We start from the raw sequence: 23,900 nt of genomic DNA, 5'->3' as shown, positions 1-23,900 counted from the left end.
TGATCTAATCTTTCCTCACCACATCAGTCGTTTAATCCTTTAGAGTTAATGGAGAGATTTGACAGGCCCCAGTGATGTACTGCAGACATGGAAAATAGAGAAAGACTTCACTCAGACTTAGCTCTGCAAATGCCACAACTTGTTTCTATAGATGGGCCAGTAACTTGTGGCTGATGACCACATTATGCTCCACGGTAAACAAGTCCATAACAATTTTGGATTAGTTACCAGGCCCTTCACAGAACCCAACCAGTTATACCACCACTATCATGAAGGTGTTTCTTTTAATGGGGTTGTTCCATCTACTATATAATCCTCTAATTCTGTCTGTCTGTAACGGAAATCCCGCGTCGCTGATTGGTAGTGCCCGGCCAGCCGCGACCAATCAGCGACTGGCGCAATCCGGCCGTGAATTGGTGCAGAGTTCAAACGACGCAAGCCACCACTACCGTCGGGAGATCTGCAGCGCTAGCCGCTGATCTCCCGACGGTTGCCACGGGTCATCTCCTGCCGCACGGAGGTCAGCGGCAATGCAGCCGGGAGGTGACTGGTGCAGCCCTCAATGTGCGGATGGTACCCAGGGTCCGGAGGAGAGGAGACTCTCCTCCAGGCCCTGGGTACCATAAACCTGTAAAAAATAGAATTAAAACAAAAAATAGTGATATACTCACCTTACAACGGCCCCCCGACTCTTTCCCTCCTCTCACCACGCGCCTGGCATCTTCCGGTCCCAGTAATGCTTTGCGTGAAAGACCGCTGATGACATAGGCAGCATCAATAGTAAAAAGTTGATCACAATTGTCAAACACTATGCTTGACAAGTGTGACCAACCTGTCAATCACATTGCAAGCGATGCTTCAAATCGCTTGGAATGCGCTTGAATTCCGCACGCGAAAATCGCGTGAAAACGGAAGTTGCGGAAATGCGGAAATTTCCACAGTATTTCTGCAACGTGGGTACTTAGCCTCAGTGTGACACGCAGCAGCGACCAGGCCCCCGCTGTGAGATTGCCGATCGTGGTGGATCTTCCTGGACCATCTTTTGAACGTCGGTCTCTCGCTGGCCATATTCTAGAATACCCGATGCGTTAGAATCGGGCCACCATCTAGTAATGGATATTTATCACTTATCCACATGATAGGTGATCTGGGATTCCCTTCGATCACTATGCAAGTGGTCCCAAGACCGTCTTCTGTCCACTAATCCATGGAGGAGGAGACTGAATGGAATAGTGGTCAAATATGTTCCCAAATGTCTGGGTTAGCCTCACAGACCTTTAATCAAGCGGCTACTCAATCATCTCTCCATTCAGACTCCTCAGTACGGTCATGCAGTGATTAGTGGGGTCACCAGTAGAGAGGAGCGAACCCAAACTACAAAATTCAGGGTTTGTGCTGGACACCTAGTGTACAGTGCTGAACTCCGAACACTGACTTCTCCCGGAAGACCGTTTCAGTGTTTGGAGTTCTGAGAGGAAAGAGAGAGAGAACCTCACCAAAGTTGGGGTCCCCATTGACTTCTATGGGGTTCGGATTCAACTTTGGGTAGAGTTCTGGTACCCAAACCGAACTTTGGTCTAAAGTTCGGTCCAACCCAGTGAACCTGAACATCTCCGGGTCCGCTCATCCCTAGTCACTAGCAAACAGATAATCACCAGTCCTTTGTGTCTATTTTGGGACATCCCCTTTAGATGGGAAACTTGGCACAACTTTTAATTTACTTTTTATTTAGGGTCTTGCTGTAATTACATTGCTCCACACTACCCCCATTTAATTTGCATAGATCTATCCTCAGACCTCTGGATAGCATGTGTTCTGCATATTACTGGGGGAAACATGGCAGCTACAGCGTTAAGTAACTGTCTGCTCTGTTCGATGTGAAGCCAGCTGGCATGGAATCTAGCGCTCAGTTCCAGCAGCTCTGCAGAGTGATTTTTTGGTCTCAGCACAAGCCAGAGATTGGGTATCATTTCCAGGAAAGTCATCCTAGAGTGTGTGAGAAATCCGAGTCTGCCTCTTGGAATCCCACTCTTTATAAGCAAATCTTGTCCAAAAGTTCTAATGAGGGTGCTGTGAGGGGTGTGATAGCCACGCACCTTGTTCTCTGCGCATACTTACACTAGCAGTGACTGGGATCATCAGCATTGTGGTATCATTGTGTCCAACCGTCAACCTGTCAGTTGCCAAAAATGATCAATGCCTTGGAGCAGAAAAAACTTGCTGCTTTCTAAGAACTGTAGTGGTTTTTATTAATTGTTCTGTAACCATCAAACAAAAAAGCAAGACTGATGACTGTACAGTGAAATCTGAGGATGGCAGCTATGATAAAGCACAGTCATTGATCAGTAGTAGTCTGCCAACTACTAAGAAACCACAGATGCAAGGAAAAAGTGGCACTCACCGTCCCATAAACTGTCCTTTTATTTGGATTCACATAAAGCAGGAGAGTACAAAGTGGAGTCACACTGGACGACGGCCGTTTCGTTTTGAGACCCGTAGAAGCACTTAGCAGCGCGAAACGGCCATCGTCCAGTGCTACTCTGCTTTGTACTCTCCTGCTTTATGTGAATCCAAATAAAAGGACGTTTTATGGGACTGAGTGTGCCACTTTTTCCTTGCATCTGTGGATTTGGACACATTGCCTTGGCTTCTTTTCAATTGTGGCACCTAGGATTCTTGAGTCGGTGCTGAGTTGTTGTCCTGGTTTGTTTCAGAGGTGCTGGCCACCTGTGTTCACTTGCAACATTTATTCAACTACTAAGAAACCGCTGCTCTTTTGTGCCTCATCTTTGGGCACTTATGTATGGGCACTAGTATGTGACATGACTGTGACTTCTAGGAATGTTGGATTGCCAGTTAGCAGCTCTGTTTACTGTTCGTTGTTTAGGTAACTGACCACTGCTGCAGTCTCTTGTCTGTGGCCAGTTTCCTATGCAAAGAGCTCAATGCTTACAAACTCTTTCCTTTATGCTGTGTTCACACTTATGCGTTTTGTTTGCGTTTTTTTCGCGGTTTTACCAAATAAACCGCTTAAAAGAAGCATCCCATTCATTTTAATGAATTCTGCACTTTTTGTGCATATTGATGTGTTTTTTTCCGCGAAAAAAACGCAGCATGCTCATTAATTTCGCAGACAATTCCGCATTTGTAGCTATTTTCTATGAGGCTGGGACCGCTCCGGAAAAAAAACACATAAAAAACGCGCGGTTTTTGCGCAAACATCGCGCAGAAAACGAGCGGAAAACGCGCAGAAAAAATGTACGTTTTCTGGGAAGGAGTCAGGTTGTCATGCAGAAATTTTCTGCATACGTGTCTCTTAAACTGTCTGAATTGATGGCTCTGGCCAGCTTCAGTGCTCTTGCATTCCTCTGGTGCTTCAGAGGGAAACCTGACTCTGCTTGTGCGTCAGGAAGCGCACATTTCGAGCTGACATCTCAGCCATGCTGCTGGCCTGAACTGTCAATGGTCAGGAGTGCACTGCACCCCAGCAAGCAGGAAACTGGGAAGCAGAGGAAGTAGTGTGCTCCTGAGGACAGAACATGGGAAAAAAAAACTTTAAAATCCTGTAGTCCTCAGAAGCAATAATTAATTTGTTGTAACCAGCAGTACCCCTAAGGCCATGTGCACACATTGCGGATTCTGCTGCGGATTCGCAGCGTTTTTGGCCCTGTTGTACAGTACCATTGTATTCAATGGAAATTAAAAAACGCAGTGCAAATGCTGTGGATTTTTCTGCACAGATTTGCTGCAGTTTCAAATCCGCAGCATGTCAATTCTTTGTGCGGAATCTGCAGCGGTTTTACACCTGCTCCATTGTCCAGGTGTCAAACTGCAGGGGAAAACCGCAGGCTAATCCGCAGGTAAATCCGCAGGTCTTTTGACCTGTGGATTTACCTGTGGATTTTTCCAAATCCGCAGCACCTTCCACTACGTGTGCACATGGCCTTAAGGATGAGTGATAACTACTGGTTTGTTGGGGGTCCACCCACTGAGAAACTACCAATTCCTAGAACAGAAATCCTGTGTCCTCTGCTTAATCTAGTGATTGTTGCGCATGTATGCTGATGCCCCATTCAGTTCCTATAGGACAGCCAGAGATATTCATACACTGTACTACTCGGCAATGAAAGTTTAATACAAAGCAAAAATCGGGGGTATAGATTGTATTTGATTGCATTATGATATCACGTCGGACTCTTGATTTCAGAGATTGTGTTTTTTACCAGGGTAATCAGTCATTAGACCCCATGTTTTATAAATCTTGCAAACTCTGTGATAATAGAGTACAAAATTGATGTTTTATGAAATATATAGAGGAAATGATTGACAGTGATATATATTACACGGAGTCTACTGTATTGATGGTAAATGGTTTCTGGGTAGTTAATAGCCCCATAGTTAATGTTGGTTCAGTCCAAATATTGCATGCTGAGAGTAGAAATGTGAATCCCTAATGAATGAGCCAGGATAGGTCTCCAACCTTTCTCTAATCACGTAGGCCCGGAAATGATCCTTTGGAGATCTTGGCAAAGGTTGGGAGCAGCAATTCCTGCCGTGGTGTGAAGCGATTCCTATGCATCTGGCAGCTCCTCTGCAGTGTCAGCTCAAACTTTATAAACTTACTCTGACTTGGCTGTAGTCACGTGTGTATATGTTACTAATGAAGTCATGCTACAGTCTGGCTTTTATATTCAATGTGCTACAGTCTCTTTGCTGAAAATTTGCATAGTTTAATATGTAGCACAGCAAGTAAAATTGACTTGTCCCTTCTGCTTATGCATTATGGCATGTACTCTCCTCATGGGTCACAAAAAGTACAAAATATGGATGGCGTTGTCTGCCAAATACTTCGGACACAGCGAGAGGTTACTGACATCCGTGCTTCAGGGACCCCTTCTTAACAGTGCTTTATTTTCCTATAACTTACCATCAGCCTACCCAACTTCCTAGTAGGTGTGGAAATAGGTAATGCTGCAGTAAAAAGCATGGGAGAGGAAAAGAGCAGTAGTCAGCCTCTCTAATCATAGTAATTTTGTGAAGAGGACCTTTCACTGCTTTCAATATGTCTGTGACTGAAAATGCTTGCATTCCCTATAAAAATTGGAAAAAAAGAAAACTGAAGCAGGTTTTCCATTACTCTCCATCATGCTATTCCTCTATTACTCCTTCTACAAATGTCTGCATTAGAGATGGACGGACCCCTGGATGGTTCGGGTCCTGCCGAACAGTTAAAAAAAAGTTGGGGTTCGGGTACCAGAACAGTATCTGGACCTGAACCCGAAGCCCATTAAATTCAGTGGGGGACCCGAACATCCAGTGTTTTCCACGCTGTCATGTACATGACAGCACTTCAATCACTGCCTCTGATCGGTAAAAACATTACTGCCGGTCAGACAGCTGTGGTTCCCACGTTACCAAATAACAGCGTGAGCTTGCAGCTGGGATCAGAGGTCACTGGCGTCGGTTGATGGGACTAATTCTCCCATCAGCCTACGCCATAGCAGGCGAGAGTAGGTGCCGGCTGATGGTAATATTCATCAGCCGTTGCTAAAAAAAAATAATAATACGGCATGGGTTTTCCTGTATGTTTGATAACCAGCCAGGCAAAACTGATAGCTGCGGACTGCATCCCTCAGCTGTCAGCGTTAGCAAGTCTTGTTATCAAGAGTAGAGGGGTCCCACGCTGTTTTTTAATTATTTAAATAATTTAAAAAAAAAACGTTGTGGAGTCCTCACCCATTTTTGACAACCAGCCTTGCTAAAGCAGACAACTGGGGGTTGGTATTCTCAGGCTGGGAAGGAGCCATGTATTTTTGCCTGCAGCCGCCCAGAAAAGGCGCATTTATTGGATGCGCCAATTCTGGCGTATTGCCCAGCTCTTCCCACTTGCCTTGCGGTAGTGGCAAGTGGGGTTCATATTTGTGGGGTTGATGTCACCTTTGAATTGTCCAGTGACATCAAGCCGACGGATTAGTAATGGAGAGACGTCTATAAGATAGATACCTATTTATTACAATATAACTATAGGATTAGTAATGGATAGGTGTTTTATAGAAGCCTCTCCATTACTTATCCGTGGGCTTGATGTCACCAGAAAATACAAAGGTGACATCAACCCCACAAATGAACCCCAGTTGCCACCACCACAGGGCAGGTAGGAAGAGTCCAGCAAAGCGCCAGAATTGGCTCATCTAATAGATACTCCTTTTCTGGGCGGCTGCGGGCTGCTATTTTTAGGCTGGGGGGAGGGGCAATATTCATGGCCCCTTACCAGTCTGAGATTACCAGCCCCCAGATGTCTGCTTTAACTTGGCTGGTTGTCAAAAATGGGAGGGACCCCTCGGCATTTTTTTAAATTATTTAAATAATTTAAAAACCAGCGTGGGGACCCCTCTTTTCTTGATAACCAATCTGGCTAAAGCTGATAGCTGAGGGTTGCATCCCGCAGCTGTCAGTTTTGCCTGGCTGGTTATCAAATTTACAGGGAAATTCACACCGTTTTGTTTTTTTTAAGGATTATTTATTTAAGAGCGCAGATGCCGGCTGATGAACACTCCCATCAGCTACCGCCTGCTCTCACTGTTATTAGCGACAGTATGCGTAGGCTGATGGGAGCAGTAGTCCCATCAGCCAATGCCTGTGACTATAGGAAAACTTTTTACCTCCGATCACAGCTGCGGTCTCGTGGCAGCGTGAGAAACACCCGGGGGGGGGGGCGAACCCAAACAGGAACACTGGCTTCCTGGTGAAGTCCATTTTCGGTGTCCAAACAGTAGGTGTTCAGTACGGATGCTGAACTTTACTGTTTGGGTTTGCCCATCTCTAGTCTGAAAAATTCAACAACTTACTATATCTCTTGGTAAAGGGTTGTGTGTATATGCCTAACAAAGCATGCAATGATTGAACAATGTCGCATCCCCAAGTGGTACTGCCCACTGGTACATTTATTCATTCAATTCTAGGAGGGATAGCAGAGGAATAGCATAATGCAGAGTTACCAAAAAAGATTTTCCAGAATTTATATGTCTGTTACCTAAAATACTTCAATTACATATTATAGGGACCTGTCCAGCCATAACAGGAAAAAATGACTGAAAAAGAAGTCCATACGCACATTACTGTTCCCCAACATTTTGGTTCTGATGCTTCCCGATCCCCTGTAGCTCATCCTGGCACATGTGGACCGTACAAAGCTACTTGCCTATGATGTTTAAGACCGACTGAACATAAAGTTTCTTTTTGTAATCTTCACTAGAAGAAGGGCACCGAGAATATAATGGGTTACAATGGAAACACCTTCACAATCAGTCACACATCTGCACAGGAAAAATTATTTCAGCACTTTTTCCCGGAGAGGTTTATTACATGAGACCAATGTTTTCTGAACATCTCACTGCTGACTCAGGAAACCACAAAGATCTGTGTTTTACTTGAAGAGATGGTTTTGATCTAGCTTCATATGTATAGAGATTGGCGGCAGCAGCGGGAACGGCTCATTGATTGATCTATGTCATCCTGCACAACGGCTCCTCATACTGCATCCCACCGTGGTGCAGGACCACACTGCACAGACACCAGATATACCAGATATATCACTATTCAGTCTAGGAAAGTCGGGCACAGGACAGAATGTTTCTTATAAATCTGTGATGTTGGAGTTCACGAGTAGCCTGCATAATCCTTCAAATTTCCTGCCCCATTATGTGTTGGACAGGGGCACAAGTCAATGTTTTATACATGGAGACATTTTTGTGTCTGTGGGAAGGAATGTTCTCTGGTTTGCTCTCGTTTTGCCTTCAGTTGAAACATTTTTTCTGGCTGCATTTGGGTCCCATAGAGCTAAGTATTCAGACATTACTATCCTATTCCAAGGTCCTGATTTTTAGAACACAACTGAAGATCGATAATGGTGGTCAGGAGCCAAAATGAATGGATGCATCTATCATACACCTGACTAGTTATTGATTGCTTTGGTCAAATTACACGCGTGTATATGGCAATGGCTGATACGTGACACAACTGAAGTATATGATCTGAATTGACAGGTGAACCTTCCCAAAATCACTTCAATGGTTTCATATCCTTATCAGTTAGTTCACAATTGCTTCAAGTAAGCCTTGAATGTGCCATCCTAACATGCCTGTACTCTAATTTACAGGGAGTGGAAGGAAAACCAGGAAAACAAGGGGAAAAGGGCAAGCCTGGACGTAAGGTACAGCACAAGTATGGCAGCATACCCAGTATGAGTCATGGCAGTATAATGGCTGGTCTTAAATTAAAACATTCATCTTAATTTTCAGGGAACCAAAGGTTTTCAGGGTCATCTTGGAGAAACCGGTTCTCCAGGGAAACCAGGACCACCAGGGAATCAAGGGCCCAAGGGAAGTAGAGGCACCCTCGGGCCAGTGGTGAGTACATTAAATGATGTCTGTGTAATAAAATTAGTACAGGGTTGCTCACCCACATTAGAGTCCTTGGCCATGATTTATGCAGAAGGATATAATCTAAAAGTTGAGCTGGAAGAAATCATCCCCCTACGTGACTCGACCTAATAGACCTTATTCATTTTCTATCTGAAAGAGAATTGATTGATTACCTGTTATTTAGGATTGTAAATGACAGTTCTTCTCATCTAGGGCCCTCCTGGCAGGATGGGTGCACAAGGAGAACCAGGAATCCGCGGCTATCAGGTAACATTTCTGATGAGGTTATCAGACTAAAACAGCACGGCTGGCAATATGTGAGAGCAATAGGACTATCCATCTAATGTGGACATCATTGAGACAGCCAAGAGAATATTTGTAGATTTTAAGTATTGTACAGTCATGGCCAGAGTGTTGGCAGACTTGAAATTGTTCCAGAAAATAAAGTATTTCTCCAAGAAACTATTGCAATTACGCATGTTTTATTATACACTTGTATATTTCCTTTGTGTGTATTGGAATAACCCCAAAAAACTGAGAAAAAAGGCAAATTGGACATAATTTCACACAAAACCCCAAAAAAGGGGCTGTACAAAATTGTTGGCACCCTCAACTTAATATTTGGTTCCACACAATTTGGAATAAATGACTGCAATCAATTGTTTCCTATAACCATCTACAAGCGTCTTACACCTTTAAACTGGAATATTGGACCACTCTTCTTTTGCAAACTGCTCCGGGTCTCTCATATTTGAAGGCCTCTTCTGTCAACAGCAATTTTAAGATCTTTCCACAGGTGGTCAATGGAATTTAGATTTGGATTCATTGCTGGTCACTTCAGAACTCTCGTTGCTACCCCAAATCCTTTGGTAACTGTCAGATTTCATGATGCCTTGCACAGAGTCAAGGCACCCAGTGTCAGTGGCAGCAAAACAACATGAAAACATCTTTCAACCTCCACCGTATTTGACTGTAAGTACTGTGTTGTTTTCTTTGTAGGCTTCATTCCATTTTTGGTAAACAGTAGAATGATGTGCTTTACCAGAAAACTCTATCTTGGTCTCATCTGTCCCTAAGACCCTTTCCCAGAAGGATTTTGGCTTACTCACGTACATTTTGACAAACTGCATTCTAGCTTTTTTTTGTTTCTGTGTCAGCAGTGGGGTACTCCTCGGTCTCTTGCCATAGCGTTTCATTTATTCAAATGTCGATGTATAGTTTGTGCTGACACTGTTGCACCCTGAGCCTGCAGGACAGCTTCAATTTCTTTGGGCCTTGATTGGGGCGGTTTATCCACCATCCGGACTATCAGGCATTGTAACCTTTCATCAATTTTTCTCTGCCGTCCAAGTCCAAGGAGATTAGCTACAGTGCTGTGGGTTGTAAACTCCTTGATAATGTTGCGCACTGTGGACAAAGGAACATCAAGATCTCTGGAGATGGACTTGTGATTTTCATATGGCCCACACCTGTTACTTGCCATAGATGAGTTTGAACAAGCATCACATGCTTGAAGCAAAGTTGTTTAACCACCATTTTGGAAAGGTGCCAAGAATTTTGTCCTGCTCATTTTTGGAGTTTTGTGTGAAATTATGTCCAATTTGCCTTTTTTCTCTTTCTGTTTTTGTGTTGTTCACAATACACATAGGAAACAAACATGTAATTGCAATAATTTTCTGGGAGAAATTTGTCATTTTCTGGAACAATTTCAAGGATGTCAAAACTCTTGTTGCCATGACTGAATATGACAGAAACTATAGGTTTCCCATGGTGAGAGGATTCCACTTTCATTCCATTTTTATTGATTATTTGATTTTATAAACAACTACATACATCATACTGTTAGGAATCTGGGTCATTCTATGCATATGCAGCAACCCAGATTCTCACATTTGTCTCCAGAGGCTAAGTCCTTTTTTCCTGCTTCTGAGCATGCTCACGGGACTAGCTCTCATTGGAGTTCAGGAGTCAGGTGCTCAGGTCCTGCTCCTGATTTGATTGGTTATGCTCAGGGCTCTGGAGATTTCCGACAGGTCCCGTACGCTATAAAAAGTGCACATGGCCGCTATGCCATGCGCTAGTATTTTCTATACTTGCTGCTGTTTGTTTGGTGATGGATGCTTGGACTGGTGAAGGACTTATTAAGAAACCCCTTCCCTCTGATAATACGAATGTGTGAGTGATTTAGATACAGCCAGTGTGCGCGCTAGCGCCAGCGCGCTCAAGATCCACCTTTTACAGCAGCCAGCGTCTTGCATTGCGCCTGCTAACTGCGCTTGTAGCCGTTTTGGGCGTCCGCAGCTGCGACGCCGTGCACACGTCCAGTCACGGTAAGTCCATTTGGTGATAGTGACGTCTCTAAGTACCCCAATCTCTGGCTACCGCACGTGTGCCGCTGATTATCTGTGCAGTATATACAGACTCAGCGTTTTTGTGTTTGTGTTCTTGTGTGCAGCTCTGTGAGTTCCAACAGAGCTTGCTTTTGTGCATCAGGTGCAGTCCTTCCCTGTGCACATTACCCTCCTGGTGCTCTGCCTTTTCAGCAGCGGTTATTACATCTGCAGCACGGTGGACCCCGGGCGGCGAACATGCTTTATTTATATTTATATTTTTTTAAGCGTGTTCCGCCGCCATAACACATACATTATAGTACAAACACAAACTTAATAAACAAGTCTAACCCTTAAAGTTTATATAGTCCTATGCCTGCCAAGGTAGTCCATGCAAAACAAAGTTATCAATTTTGTCCAAATGAAGATTTTCCCAAAGACTGGTTACACGTTATTAAATACAGGGATTATACCAAAGCTAGCATTGGTTGTATGTTAACTAACATGTTTACAAACAGAAAATAATTGGTATCTATATGTCCTCAACATACAATATTTAAAAAGCCAAAATAACCAACCGGTCTAGTACAGTTATTCTGAGTAGGTCCACAGATGCCACCCCAGGGGTGTCCAACCAACGTTCCTGTTTATTTATAAACTTTTTTTATTGAGTTCCTTTTAATTTAAGTACCTCTCTCCAGGCATATGGTATTATTAATTTTAGCTTTCAATTCCTCCAATGTTTGAGGATTACGGTATAACCAGTGCAATGTTAAGTTTCCTGGCCAGAAACAGTATTCTCAGAATGGCACTAGTAACAGGGGATCTTAAATCTATCCCCACCCCCAGAAGGCCCAGTATGCACACCCTACAATCAAGTTGTATGTTTATCCTGAATACTTGTTTAATCAGAGAGGTCACCCCCACTCAACACATTTCCATAGCATATGCCAGTGGTCCCCAACCTTCCTGACCTTGAGAGCCACATTCAGCTCTGAGAGAAGGTCACGAGCCACATCCAGGTACTGCCCCCTCACAGCAGTGGCAACCAAAGTCCCCATTATGGGTGCAATGATAACCAAAGCTTTTACACAGAAACCATCCCAAAGCAAAATGCCCACAATACCCCCATTCAGTTTCCTCCCAACACACTATTACATCCAGCTTCAAGTATCTCTTCTTACAGGTAGTATCAGCTTGTCTTCAGCCTACCATACTCAAATTATCTATAAACCCCTAAGACCAGTGTATGTGCATCCAGATCTGCTCTTCTGTGCTGGACTACTCACAAAATTCACTATTTTAAGATGTGGTCTTCACACCCGTTTCCTAGACATGGAGCTAATGCACAAAGCTAGAAGAGAGCCGCAAGCCACAATTCATGGGACCGTGAGCCACAAGTGGCTCCCGAGCTACAGGTTGGGGACCCCTGGCATATGCAATAGATGTACCCCATTCAACTTTCATTCCATTTTTGATCAGTACTCCCATTACCTAGTGCTGAATATTAAAAATAAAGTCCTGGTCCAACCTCATACAACCCCTTTGTCTGGACTAGGTTTACTCTACTGCAATAATGACATGTGACTGCTGTGGCTAATCACTGGCCAAATCATTGCTGGAGCCTGGTAAACATAGATCAGGCGGAAAGCATGGAAACAACAGCACATAAGGAGTAGGGGATCAGTAATGTATTACTAGACTTTACACAAAAAGAAAAAAAAATAATTCTGGGTAATATATCCTTAGCTTGCAATGAAAGCTGAGTGATGGCATTGTAGTAAATGTAGACCGTGGTTTAATGGATTCAATGTTGCCTAACAAAACATCATGTTCCTTGTTTTACCATAGGGACATGCAGGTCCCCCAGGTCCAGTTGGGCCTCCAGGAGTAAAAGGTGAAAAGGTAAGTCTGTGCCACCCAAGGGAGGGTGGAAATACACAGTCAATATTATATTAGAATTACATTTTTCCTGGTACCGTTGATTGTATTTTGTAAATCAGTCTTTTAATATGAAGCCTGGGTTAACCCTGAACTTCTCAATCTTTCCTATAATAATGCAGCATGTGATAGGATCCTGAGTTATCTGATGTAGACTTATCTTGGGGGGGGGTTGCGGATAGTTATGCTGCTGATCATTTAGATATCACACTTCTCCATCATGAATATTTCCTGCCTGATATGTTCTCAGCAATGGTGTGAGGTATATTGGGAAATGTAAGTCAATGTCCTACAGCAAATTTTGAAAACTGCAAAAATTGTGTGGAGAAATCTGTTTATTGAAATCTAATGTATAAAGGGAATTGGATCAAATAAACATTAGAAGCTACAGGTATGGAAGCAGCGTCGGACTGGCCCACCGGAGAACCGGTGGATTCTCCGGTGGGCCCTGGCATCTGGTGGGCCCTGGCACCTGCTGGCATACAGGGCCAGCAGTTGCCTAGGGCCCCCGCTGCTCCAGGGGCCCCCAGCCAGTGGTGTGTCGCACACCATGCAGCTGCTATGGGGCCCCTGCCAGCGGAGCAGCAGCGGGTGTCAGGAGGCAGGAGCCCCTGTCCCCGCTGCTAAAGAGAAATGAATATTCACTGCGAAGCAGTGAATATCATTTCAGGTCTCCACCCCCAGAGGCCCCGCCCCCAGCCCAGTAAGCCGCTCTGCAGACTACAGCTGTAAGGCGCCGCCCTCAGTCCTCTCTGCTCCTGGCTCACAGCCAGTGCGCGATGACGTCACTACATCGCGCACCCGCTGTGTGTCTGGCAGAGGGGGCAGCTCCTGACACTGAAGCCGGGATCAGCGTGGGAGCGAGGAGGAGAGGTGAGTATTGTGTTTTGTTTGTTTTTTTTATATCTCTCTCGCTCTCTCTATCTGTCTCTCTCTATCTATCTCTATATCTCTATATCTCTCTCTTATATCTATCTATCTATCTATCTCTATATCAATCTCTATCTATTATCTATATCTATCTATTTCTATATCTATCTCTATCTATCGCTCTATCTTTATATCTATCTTTCTATCTCTACATCTATCTCTATATCTATCTATCTCTATATCTTTCTATATATATCTCTATATCTATCTATTATGTCTATCTATCTACCTCTATATCTATCTATCTTACTCTATCTATCTCTATATTTATTATCTCTATATTTATTATCTATCTAGCTACCATCTATATCTATCTATCTTTATCTATATATATCTCTATCTAATATCTATATCTATCTATCTCTATACCTATCTATCTATTTATCTATCCGTTATCTATCTCTATATCTTTTCTCTGTATCTATCTATCTCTATATCTATATCTCTCGCTATCTATCGCTCTATCTCTATATCTATATCTATCTCTATATCTATCTTTATATCTATTTTCCCTTCACCCATGACAGCACCACATGAGAGAGGGATCCGCCCCGCCAGGACAGGAACCTACTGAGACATAAGGGGCGGCACCTCTCCCCCGCTTCAGTTGGGTTCCTGTCCTGGAAGGAATCCCACTGTGGCGGTGCCTGTCATGGGCGAAGAGAAAGAAGACCCAGGCCCGTCCCGGCGCGGGAAGAACAGGTAGCTTACCTGTAGCGCCGGCCGTCGGGTCCTGGAAGCGCAGTCCCCGGGGTCCCTGGGGCTCCGGGTTCGTGCGGGCGTGGATGGGATCCCGGTGACTCCGGGAAGCCCCCACCGCGCCGCCCTCCCCTCGCGCACGCCGCATCTCGATCCCCGTGGCAGGGGAGAGACGCTGGCGTCTTCCGGCCGCTGACGTCAGCGGCGCTTGGAATGCTGGGTGCGCCGGCTGACGTCAGCAGAAGGCGACGGTGTAATGGCGCCGGGTGCGACGCCGGCCGGCTTTCGGAAGCGCTGGGCCGGCGGTCGCAGGGGGGAGGGGAGGAAGACGCTCACCAGGCGGAGGCATGCAAATTAAAAGGGGAAGACAGCGGTAGATCGGCGGTGCAAGATGGAGTCCGAGCAGGAACGTTCAGCGTCCCTGCCTCCCTCACAGCCCTCTGGCAGAAAGCATGGAAGCCATTCAAGCAGCAGTCGCCCCAGCCGCAGGTCGGGGCACTCCTCAAGGTCCAAAGAGCGCGGGTCAGGTGCTCCGACGCAGCCTCCAAATCCGGTACCCTTGATTACGGGTGGTGAGTGATCTTCGTGAATGTCAGCAGTATATTAATAGGGGTTTTTTCTATTGTATGCTTCACCCTGTAGGAAAGGCCCAGAAAAGCAGGAAGCAAGAAGAACAATAGGGATTGTGCTATATGTAAATCTCCCCTAGCAAGAGACTGGCAAAAAGATCTCTGTGCTTCGTGCATTCAGCGAACTATGGCGGAGGAAGCGCCTAGTTTCGCAGCCAATCTAATATCTGCCCTCAGGTCAGAAATGGAAGGCTCAATTAAGTCCTTATTGAAAAAAGGGAAAAAAAGCAGGAAGGATTTCCCTAGTTCCCCCTCAGATTCCGCATCAGTATCATCTCAGGCGGAAAAATCATCCTCCTCAGACTCCTCAGATAGTGACACAGGGGGTAAGCCATGTTTCCCTGTAGAAGATACAGATGCCCTCCTAAAGGCCATTAGAACCACAATGGGCCTACAGGAAGAAAGGGCGGCTAAAACCCTAGAGGACGTCATGTTTGGGGGGCTTCAGGAGAGGAAAAAACGAACCTTTCCAGTAAACGCGAAAATCCAGGCGCTTATTGAGAAGGAGTGGAAAAAGCCTGAAAAATCGGGGGCCCTTCCATCCGCTTCTAAGAGGCGATACCCCTTTGAATACAAGGATACGGAAATATGGGACAAAGTCCCAAAAATAGATGCAGCGGTGTCCAGGTCTTCCAAAAGGTCGGCCCTGCCCTTGGAAGACGCAGGGGTTCTTAGAGACCCGCTAGACAAAAAAGCGGACTCATATTTGAGGCACGCATGGGAAGCAACAGCAGGAGGTCTTAAGCCGGCGATAGCGGGCACCTGCACGGCACGCTCCCTCATGATCTGGCTGCAGCAGTTAGAAGAGAAGCTGGCGTCAAGGGTCCCAAGAGAGAAGATCTTATCAGACATGTATCTCTTGCACGGGGCAGCGGCTTTTCTGGCAGATACCTCGGCGGACTCTATGCGATTAACAGCCAGAGCAGCGTCACTATCAAATGCTGCTAGACGCGCGTTATGGCTTAAAGGCTGTCCGGGTGACCTTCAGTCCAAGGCCAAATTGTGCTCTCTCCCCTGCGATGGCCGATTCCTGTTCGGCAAAAACTTGGACGATATTCTGGAGAAAGCAGGCGATAAGAAAAAAGGCTTCCCCAGATTCCCTATGGATCAGAGGAGACAGCCCTTTCGGAGGGGAAGATTCAATAGAGGACGTCCTCCCGCTGACAGGAGAAGATGGGAGGATAAAAAGAAGAAAGAATCAGGGTTTATGTTTGGTGGAGGCACCTCCACCTCCAAAAAGTCACCACAGTGACGCCAGTATTCCAGTAGGAGCGAGATTGGCACTCTTTTTCCAGGCCTGGGAAAAGATCTCCTCCAACACCTGGATTCTGAGCATCCTAAAAGAAGGCCTGAAAATCCCCTTTATTCGTCAGCCAAAATCCGTGGTCGTCATCACACCTATCAGGAAGATGACCGAAGAACAACTGGCCTTAGAAACGGAAATCCTGAGCCTGATAGACAAGCGGGTACTGTCCGAGGTGCCACGCTTACAGGAAGGAAAGGGGTTTTATTCGCCCCTTTTCCTAATAAAAAAACCGGATCAGTCATTCAGGACAATCATAAATCTCAGACGCCTCAATCTATGGATAAAGAACCCGACCTTCAAGATGGAATCAGTAACTACGGCAGTGAAGCTGCTACATCAAGATTGCTTCATGGCCGTAGTCGATTTAAAGGATGCGTATTACCACATCCCTATCCATCCAGATTACCAGAAATACCTGAGGGTAGCGCTTTATATTCAGGGCACACTAAGGCACTTTCAGTTCAGGGCTCTTCCGTTTGGCATATCCATAGCCCCGAGGGTCTTCACCAAGGTCATAGCGGAAGTGACAGCCTTTCTCCGGATTCACGATACGGTCATAATACCATACCTGGACGATTTTCTTATAGTGAGCAGTTCAGAGGACCACTGTACAGCACAGCTGACTCAGGTGATCAACACCTTGCAAGAGTTAGGGTGGATAGTCAATTTCAAAAAATCAAAATTACAACCCCTAAAGAAACAGACCTTCCTAGGATTTATACTGGACTCAGAAAGGCAAGAGTGTCTGCTCCCAGAGTCCAAGATAGAGAAGGTGCAAAATCTGGCCTTGGTGGGCCGAAACCAACCATGTATGACATTAAGAAAAGCAATGTCCCTGCTAGGTACCCTAACATCCTGTATTCCGGCGGTCAGGTGGGCTCAGTTTCACACCCGGCAACTCCAGGGGGAGATACTAAGAGCACAAAGATCGCTAAGAGGGCGTTTGGAAGGAAAGCTGGAGCTTTCCTTAAAAACCAGAGACTCTCTCAACTGGTGGTTGAACGAGACAAATCTGACCTTAGGAATACCATGGGACAGACAGGCGACAGATATAATTTTAACAGATGCAAGCTCCTCGGGGTGGGGGGCACACCTAAGGGGCCTCATAGGTCAGGGTTCCTGGACACCTCAAGAAAGGCAGGCATCCTCCAACCTGAGAGAACTGTGGGCAGTGGGCAAGGCCCTAAACCACTTCATTCCGCTACTCCAGGGTCAAGATGTACGCATCATGTCAGACAACAAGGTAGCAGTGGCATACATCAACCACCAAGGAGGGACAAGATCACACTCCTTAATGGAAGCAGCAGCAAACATTCTGAGCAGGGCAGAGGATCACCTACACTCCGTGACAGCCCTACACATAAAAGGGGCAGAAAACATAGAGGCAGATTTCCTGAGTCGCAATACCCTGAGGCAAGGAGAATGGGCACTAAACCGATCTATTTTTCAAAAGTTAATTCAGCTTTGGGGGGAACCGGTGATAGACCTCTTTGCAAACAAGCACAACAGGCAAACAGAAAGGTTCTGCTCTCTAAACCCAAGGGAAAACCCATGGGCAGTGGACTCATTGCACATCCAGTGGAACTTCAGACTGGCTTACGCGTTCCCCCCAGTAGCTCTGATCCCGACTGTGGTAAGAAAAATCAGAAACGATCAAGCCAGGGTGATTCTAATAGCTCCATTTTGGCCAAAAAGGCCCTGGTTCGCTCTGCTACGGAAGATGTCCCTCTCCGATCCTTGGGTTCTGCCAGAAATCCCGGACCTACTAGTTCAGGGTCCAATATTACACGCTCAGGTCAAAGGATTCCATCTGACGGCGTGGAATTTGAAAGGTCGCTTTTAATAGATAGGGGGTTCTCCCCTGGGCTGGTGGCCACTCTGCAAAAAAGCAGGAAACCGGTGACTACTAACATCTACGGCAGAACATGGGATAAGTTCCTACAGTTCTTGGGTAAGCCGTTAGGGAAAGAACCTCCGATTAGTGACATCCTAGAGTTCTTACAATCTGGGTTGCAGATGGGGTTAGCAGTAAACACACTTAAGGTTCAGGTGTCGGCACTAGGGGCGCTCTACAATTGCAAACTGGCATCAGATAGGTGGATAGCCAGATTTATTAAATCCTGCCATAGAGCTAGACCTATTCCAATACCTAGAATAGCCCCCTGGGATTTAAACCTGGTGTTAGAAGCCCTTACAAAAGAACCGTATGAGCCATTACATCAGCTACCCCTAAAGTTTTTAACCCTAAAAACGATCCTGTTAGTAGCCCTCACATCAGCCCGCAGGATAAGCGACTTACAGGCTCTCTCAGTAAATCCTCCTTATACGCAAGTCTTTCAGGATAGGGTAGTGTTAAGAACAGACCCCAGTTACCTGCCCAAGGTAGTGTCAGATTTCCATCGGGGTCAGGAAATTGTTCTTCCATCCTTTTGCGAAAATCCAAAAAATCTGGGGGAGGAAAAATTCCATAGTCTGGATGTTAAAAGAGCTCTTGTAGAATATAAATCTGCCACTAGCCAGTGGAGGAGGTCACAGTCCCTATTCGTAGCTTTTCAGGGTGCCAGGAAAGGCTATGGGGTTTCAAAAGGGACTATTGCTAGATGGATCAGGGAAGCCATTAGTGTAGCCTATTCAGCTAGTGGTATCCCGATTCCTGACGGCATCAAGGCTCATTCCACCAGAGCCGTGGCGACCTCCTGGGCTGAAAAGGCAGAGGTATCAATCGAACAGATTTGTAAGGCCGCTACCTGGGCCTCACCTTCAACCTTCTTTAAGCACTATAGATTAAATCTATCCTCCTCTGCTGACTTAACCTTTGGTAGAAGGGTGCTGCAAGCGGTGGTCCCTCCCTAAGGTGTTTCGAAGTCTCCAAAAATCTCTCATGTGGTGCTGTCATGGGTGAAGGGAAAACCACCATGGTTACTTACCGGTAGCCGGTTTTTCCGGAACCCATGACAGCACCCGTACATTCCCCCCCTTTTTCACTGTATGGTGTGCACAATTAGTAGGGTGTTTTGAGTGTTGTGGTGTTGGATAAACATGTAACTAACCGGGAAGTCCTCTCAATGCTCTGTAACCCAACTGAAGCGGGGGAGAGGTGCCGCCCCTTATGTCTCAGTAGGTTCCTGTCCTGGCGGGGCGGATCCCTCTCTCATGTGGTGCTGTCATGGGTTCCGGAAAAACCGGCTACCGGTAAGTAACCATGGTGGTATCTATATATCTATCTCTATCTATCTCTATATCTATCTCTATATCTATATCTATTTCTCTCTATATCTATCTCTATAGCTATCTATCTATATATCTCTATCTATCTCTATATCTATCTCTCTGTATATCTATCTATCTTTCTATCTCTATATCTATATATCTATCTTTCTCTATCTATTTATCTCTATATCTTTTCTCTGTATCTATCTCTCTCTATATCTATATCTATCTATCTATCTATCTATCTATCTCTATATATATCTATTATCTCTATATCTATATCTATTTCTCTCTATATCTATCTATCTATTTATCTCTATATCTATCTCTCTGTATATCTATCTATCTTTCTATCTCTAAATCTATCTCTATATCTATCTATCTTTATCTATCTATCTATTTATCTCTATCTATCTATCTATCGCTCTATCTCTATATCTATCTTTCTATCTCTACATCTATCTCTATATCTATCTTTCTATCTATCTCTATATCTATCTATATCTATATCTATCTATTATGTCTATCTATCTAGCTATCTCTATTATCTATAGCTACCTATCTCTATATCTTTCTATCTTACTCTATCTCTATATCTATCTGTTATCTCTATATTTATTATCTATCTTTATCTATCTATCTCTATTATCTATATCTATCTCTCTATCTATTTATCGATCTCTGTATCTATCTCTCTATCTACCGCTCTCTCTGTCTCTATTTTTATATCTATATCTATCTATCTCTATATCTATCTATTATCTCTATATCTATCTACCTATCTATCTCTATATCTATCTCTATATCTATATCTGTTTCTCTCTATATCTATCTCTATATCTCTCTCTCTATAGCTATCTATATATTATCTCTATATCTATCTATCTATATATTATCTCTATATCTATCTATCTCTATATCTATCTTTCTATCTAACACTATATCTCTATATCTATCTCTATATCTCATTATCTATCTCTATCTCCATCTCTCTCTCTTTATCTATCTATCTATTGATCTATCCATCTATCTCTATATCTATCTCTATATCTATCTATTATATCTATCTATTATCTCTATTATCTATATCTATCTATCCATCTATCTAGCTAGCTATCTCTATCTATCTATCTTTCTAACTCTATATCTATCTATCTCTATACATATCTCTATATCTAGCTATTATCTCTATATCTATCTCTATATCTATCTATCTTTCTATATCTATCTGTCTCTATATCTATCTATCTATCTATCTATCTATCTCTATATCTATTATCTCTATATCTATCTCTATATATATATCTATATATCTATTTTTATTTATAGCCATCTATCTATATATATTTATCTCTATATCTATCTATATATGTCTATATTATTATTATTATTATATCTGTATATCTCTATCTATTATCTATCTCTATCTATATATCTATCTATCTGTATATCTCTATCTATTATCTATCTCTATCTATATATCTATCTATCTCTATATCTATCTATCTATCTATCTATCTATCTATCTATATTTCTTTCTATATCTATCTTTATATCTATCTCTATCTATCTTTATCTATCTCTATGAATCTTTCTATCTATATCTATCCATTATCTACTTTCTATCCATTATCTACTATCTATCTCTATATCTATCTATTTCTACATCTATCTTTCTATCTATATCTATCTAACTCTATATCTATATATCTATATAGCATTATACCCTATGATGGGGCAGCGTTATACCCTATGAGGGGGGCAGTATTATACCCTATGAGGGGGCAGCATTATACCCTATGAGGGGGCAGCATTATACCCTATGAGGAGGGCAGCATTATACCCTATGAGGAGGGCAGCATTATACCCTATGAGGAGGCAGCATTATACCCTATGAGGAGGGCAGCATTATACCCTATGAGGAGGCAGCATTATACCCTATGAGGGGGCAGCATTATACCCTATGAGGGGGGCAGTATTATACCCTATGAGGGGGTGCATTATTCCCTATGAGGGGGTGCATTATTCCCTATGAGGGGGGCAGTATTATACCCTATGAGGGGGGCAGTATTATACCCTATGAGGGGGCAGCATTATTCCCTATGAGGGGGTGCATTATACCCTATGACCTATGAGGGGGGCAGTATTATACCCTATGAGGGGGGCAGTATTATACCCTATGAGGGGGTGCATTATACCCTATGAGGGGGTGCATTATACCCTATGAGGGGGTGCATTATACCCTATGAGGGGGGCAGTATTATACCCTATGAGGGGGGCAGTATTATATTCTATGAGATGGCTGCATTATATTCCATGAGATGGCTGCATTATACTATGTGAGGGGGCTGCTTTATATTCTATGAGGGGGCTACCCCAACTCCTGCTACATAATTAAGACATGTACAACCTTATATTATACCCGGATATTAGCGTGTTTTACCGCATAATTGGTGGTCTGGTATTTAACTCTATGCAGCTACATAGTGGGCCCCAAGAATGATTTTCTCTGGTGGGCCCAAGGTGTTCCAGTCCGACGCTGTATGGAAGGTTCTAGTAGACCCATGTATTATACAGTTGTTATGCTCTTTTATCCACTCCTCCATGGAAATGTGAGGTTTTGACCACTAATTCTTTGATTCATCTGTTAAATTCTTATCAATACTTGATTCTAGAACTGAAGAAAAAAATTTAGATTTTGTTGAGATCCAGATTTGTTGCTCCAATCATCTCACCATAACAGCAGAGCTTTGGCAGATATTACTTTACATATTTTCTTGCTGAATTCTATAAATTGGTGTCTTGTATTGCACGTACCATGGATGGTGTGTCAGAATATAACTCTAGGAAGCTCCTGCACAATCTTTGAGTGAGAGTTGTTATGAATGGGTCACCGAGGAGGAAAACAAGACCAAGCAAAGTCACAGAAGACCAGAGAGGTTGGTAGCTACGCGGATTGCAGACCCCTGATCCTAACCACACAACTAACAGTAGCCTCGTCACAGCCGGAGGACTAAATAAGCCTAAAACAAGAAAAGGGGAAATCTAAAACTGCCCCAGAGCAGACCACAAAGGAATAGACAGCCCCCCACACATGTATTGACGGTGAGACAGATGAAAACACGAACACAGGTAGGAAAATAGGCTGAGCAAACGATGGGGCCCACACTAGCTAGAAAGGACAGGAAAGGAAAGATACTGTCTGCAATCACGCCAAAAAACCCTGCAAAAATGTCCAACACTTCTGAAACGCAAAATATAACCTGAAGTAACTAGACTTCTCCCACTATATCAGCACTCTGGCATATTCTGAGAACAGAGCAAAAAGAGGCCAATCTATTAAGGAACAAAAAGAAAACTGGCACATACAGTGACATAAGAGTGGAAATTTAGCACAGCCCCAGTCGGGGCTGGCTGACCACACGAAAAACTGAATAGACCAAACCAAATCAAATGTGAACATTAGCAAAGACAACTTAGCTTGAGAAGGCAGGAACTGAGCTGGAAACTAAGACCTCAGGAGGCAGGAAAAAATCACCAGCATGGGAATAGGGAGTCAGCTGTCTTAAATCCAGTCTGAGACTCCAGATGTCCAATCCTCTTCCTCATTATCAGGTGGCAGGTCTCTTAATTAGATCAGCTTCATTACCTCCTGCCACCACCAGAGGGAGCCCGGAAAGAGAACTCACAACTCCTCTGTCAGCACAGCCAGCTCCCTCACCAGAAACCAGAGGCAGACCAGAAAATGATTTCACAACAGAGAGTACTCGAATCCTAGACCTTGAATGCGACAAAAAAATGCAGAATTTTACAGTGATGAAAATAAGAGTACATACAAATTTTCCTGAAAACTTTTTTAAATCAGTGAATAACAGTAACAGAATACAACCTTGCTGTGTGTGAAGGCCCTCTGTGCAAATGTTTTACTTCTTTGGCCCATCTAGACTTGTGTTCTAGTGAAGTCATGCTAGAAGACCATTGCCGTACCTGTAAACTGTGGAATTCCAGAATTGTGCACTCTCAATGCTGGAAGCTGGGGCAGCTTTCCCTTTGCAGCATTGGAGGAATGTAAGGGGACTGAATCCACCGGACCAGCTTCAGAGCACCACTTACTAGCTCCACTGGATAGAGCTTCTAAACGCTGCACTTCTTTCTGAGGAGATTGGCCACTACTGATAGACTGAAGAGGTAGCTGGTTGCCTAGACAACGAGTAGTACAAAATTAATTAAAAATCTCTTATTGAGAACAGAGAGAATATTTTATAATAGCAAAGTTGCTTTTGCAATTTAGCCAATTATGATGAGGAGTATAACCTTTTAAAAAAATATCATCTAACTTCTGTATCACTCTACTGAGAACCATATCTTGAAACTGGGCCAAAGACAATGATCCTTTGGGATCTAGTCACCCTAAAGAGGGTTTTACACATAG

The 23,900-nt window shown here is 44.0% G+C and overlaps 1 protein-coding gene across 1 annotated transcript in view; it reads left to right on the top strand.

Annotated features, from left to right (window-relative positions):
* Positions 1-23,900, top strand: part of COL27A1 (collagen type XXVII alpha 1 chain) — a 460,501-nt gene that overhangs the window by 349,929 nt on the left and 86,672 nt on the right. Inside the window, exons 38-41 of the mRNA XM_073590987.1 lie at positions 8,159-8,212; positions 8,301-8,408; positions 8,637-8,690; positions 12,605-12,658. Coding sequence (XP_073447088.1) covers positions 8,159-8,212; positions 8,301-8,408; positions 8,637-8,690; positions 12,605-12,658 — 270 coding nt within the window. The remainder of the gene's footprint in view (positions 1-8,158; positions 8,213-8,300; positions 8,409-8,636; positions 8,691-12,604; positions 12,659-23,900) is intronic.

This window comes from Dendrobates tinctorius, unplaced genomic scaffold (genome assembly GCF_039654945.1).
Source record: "Dendrobates tinctorius isolate UK_male_01 unplaced genomic scaffold, ASM3965494v1 ptg000120l, whole genome shotgun sequence".
Classification (NCBI taxonomy): domain Eukaryota; kingdom Metazoa; phylum Chordata; class Amphibia; order Anura; family Dendrobatidae; genus Dendrobates; species Dendrobates tinctorius.
Note: the sequence above shows the minus strand (reverse complement) of the source record. Positions and strands in the feature narration are given on the sequence as shown.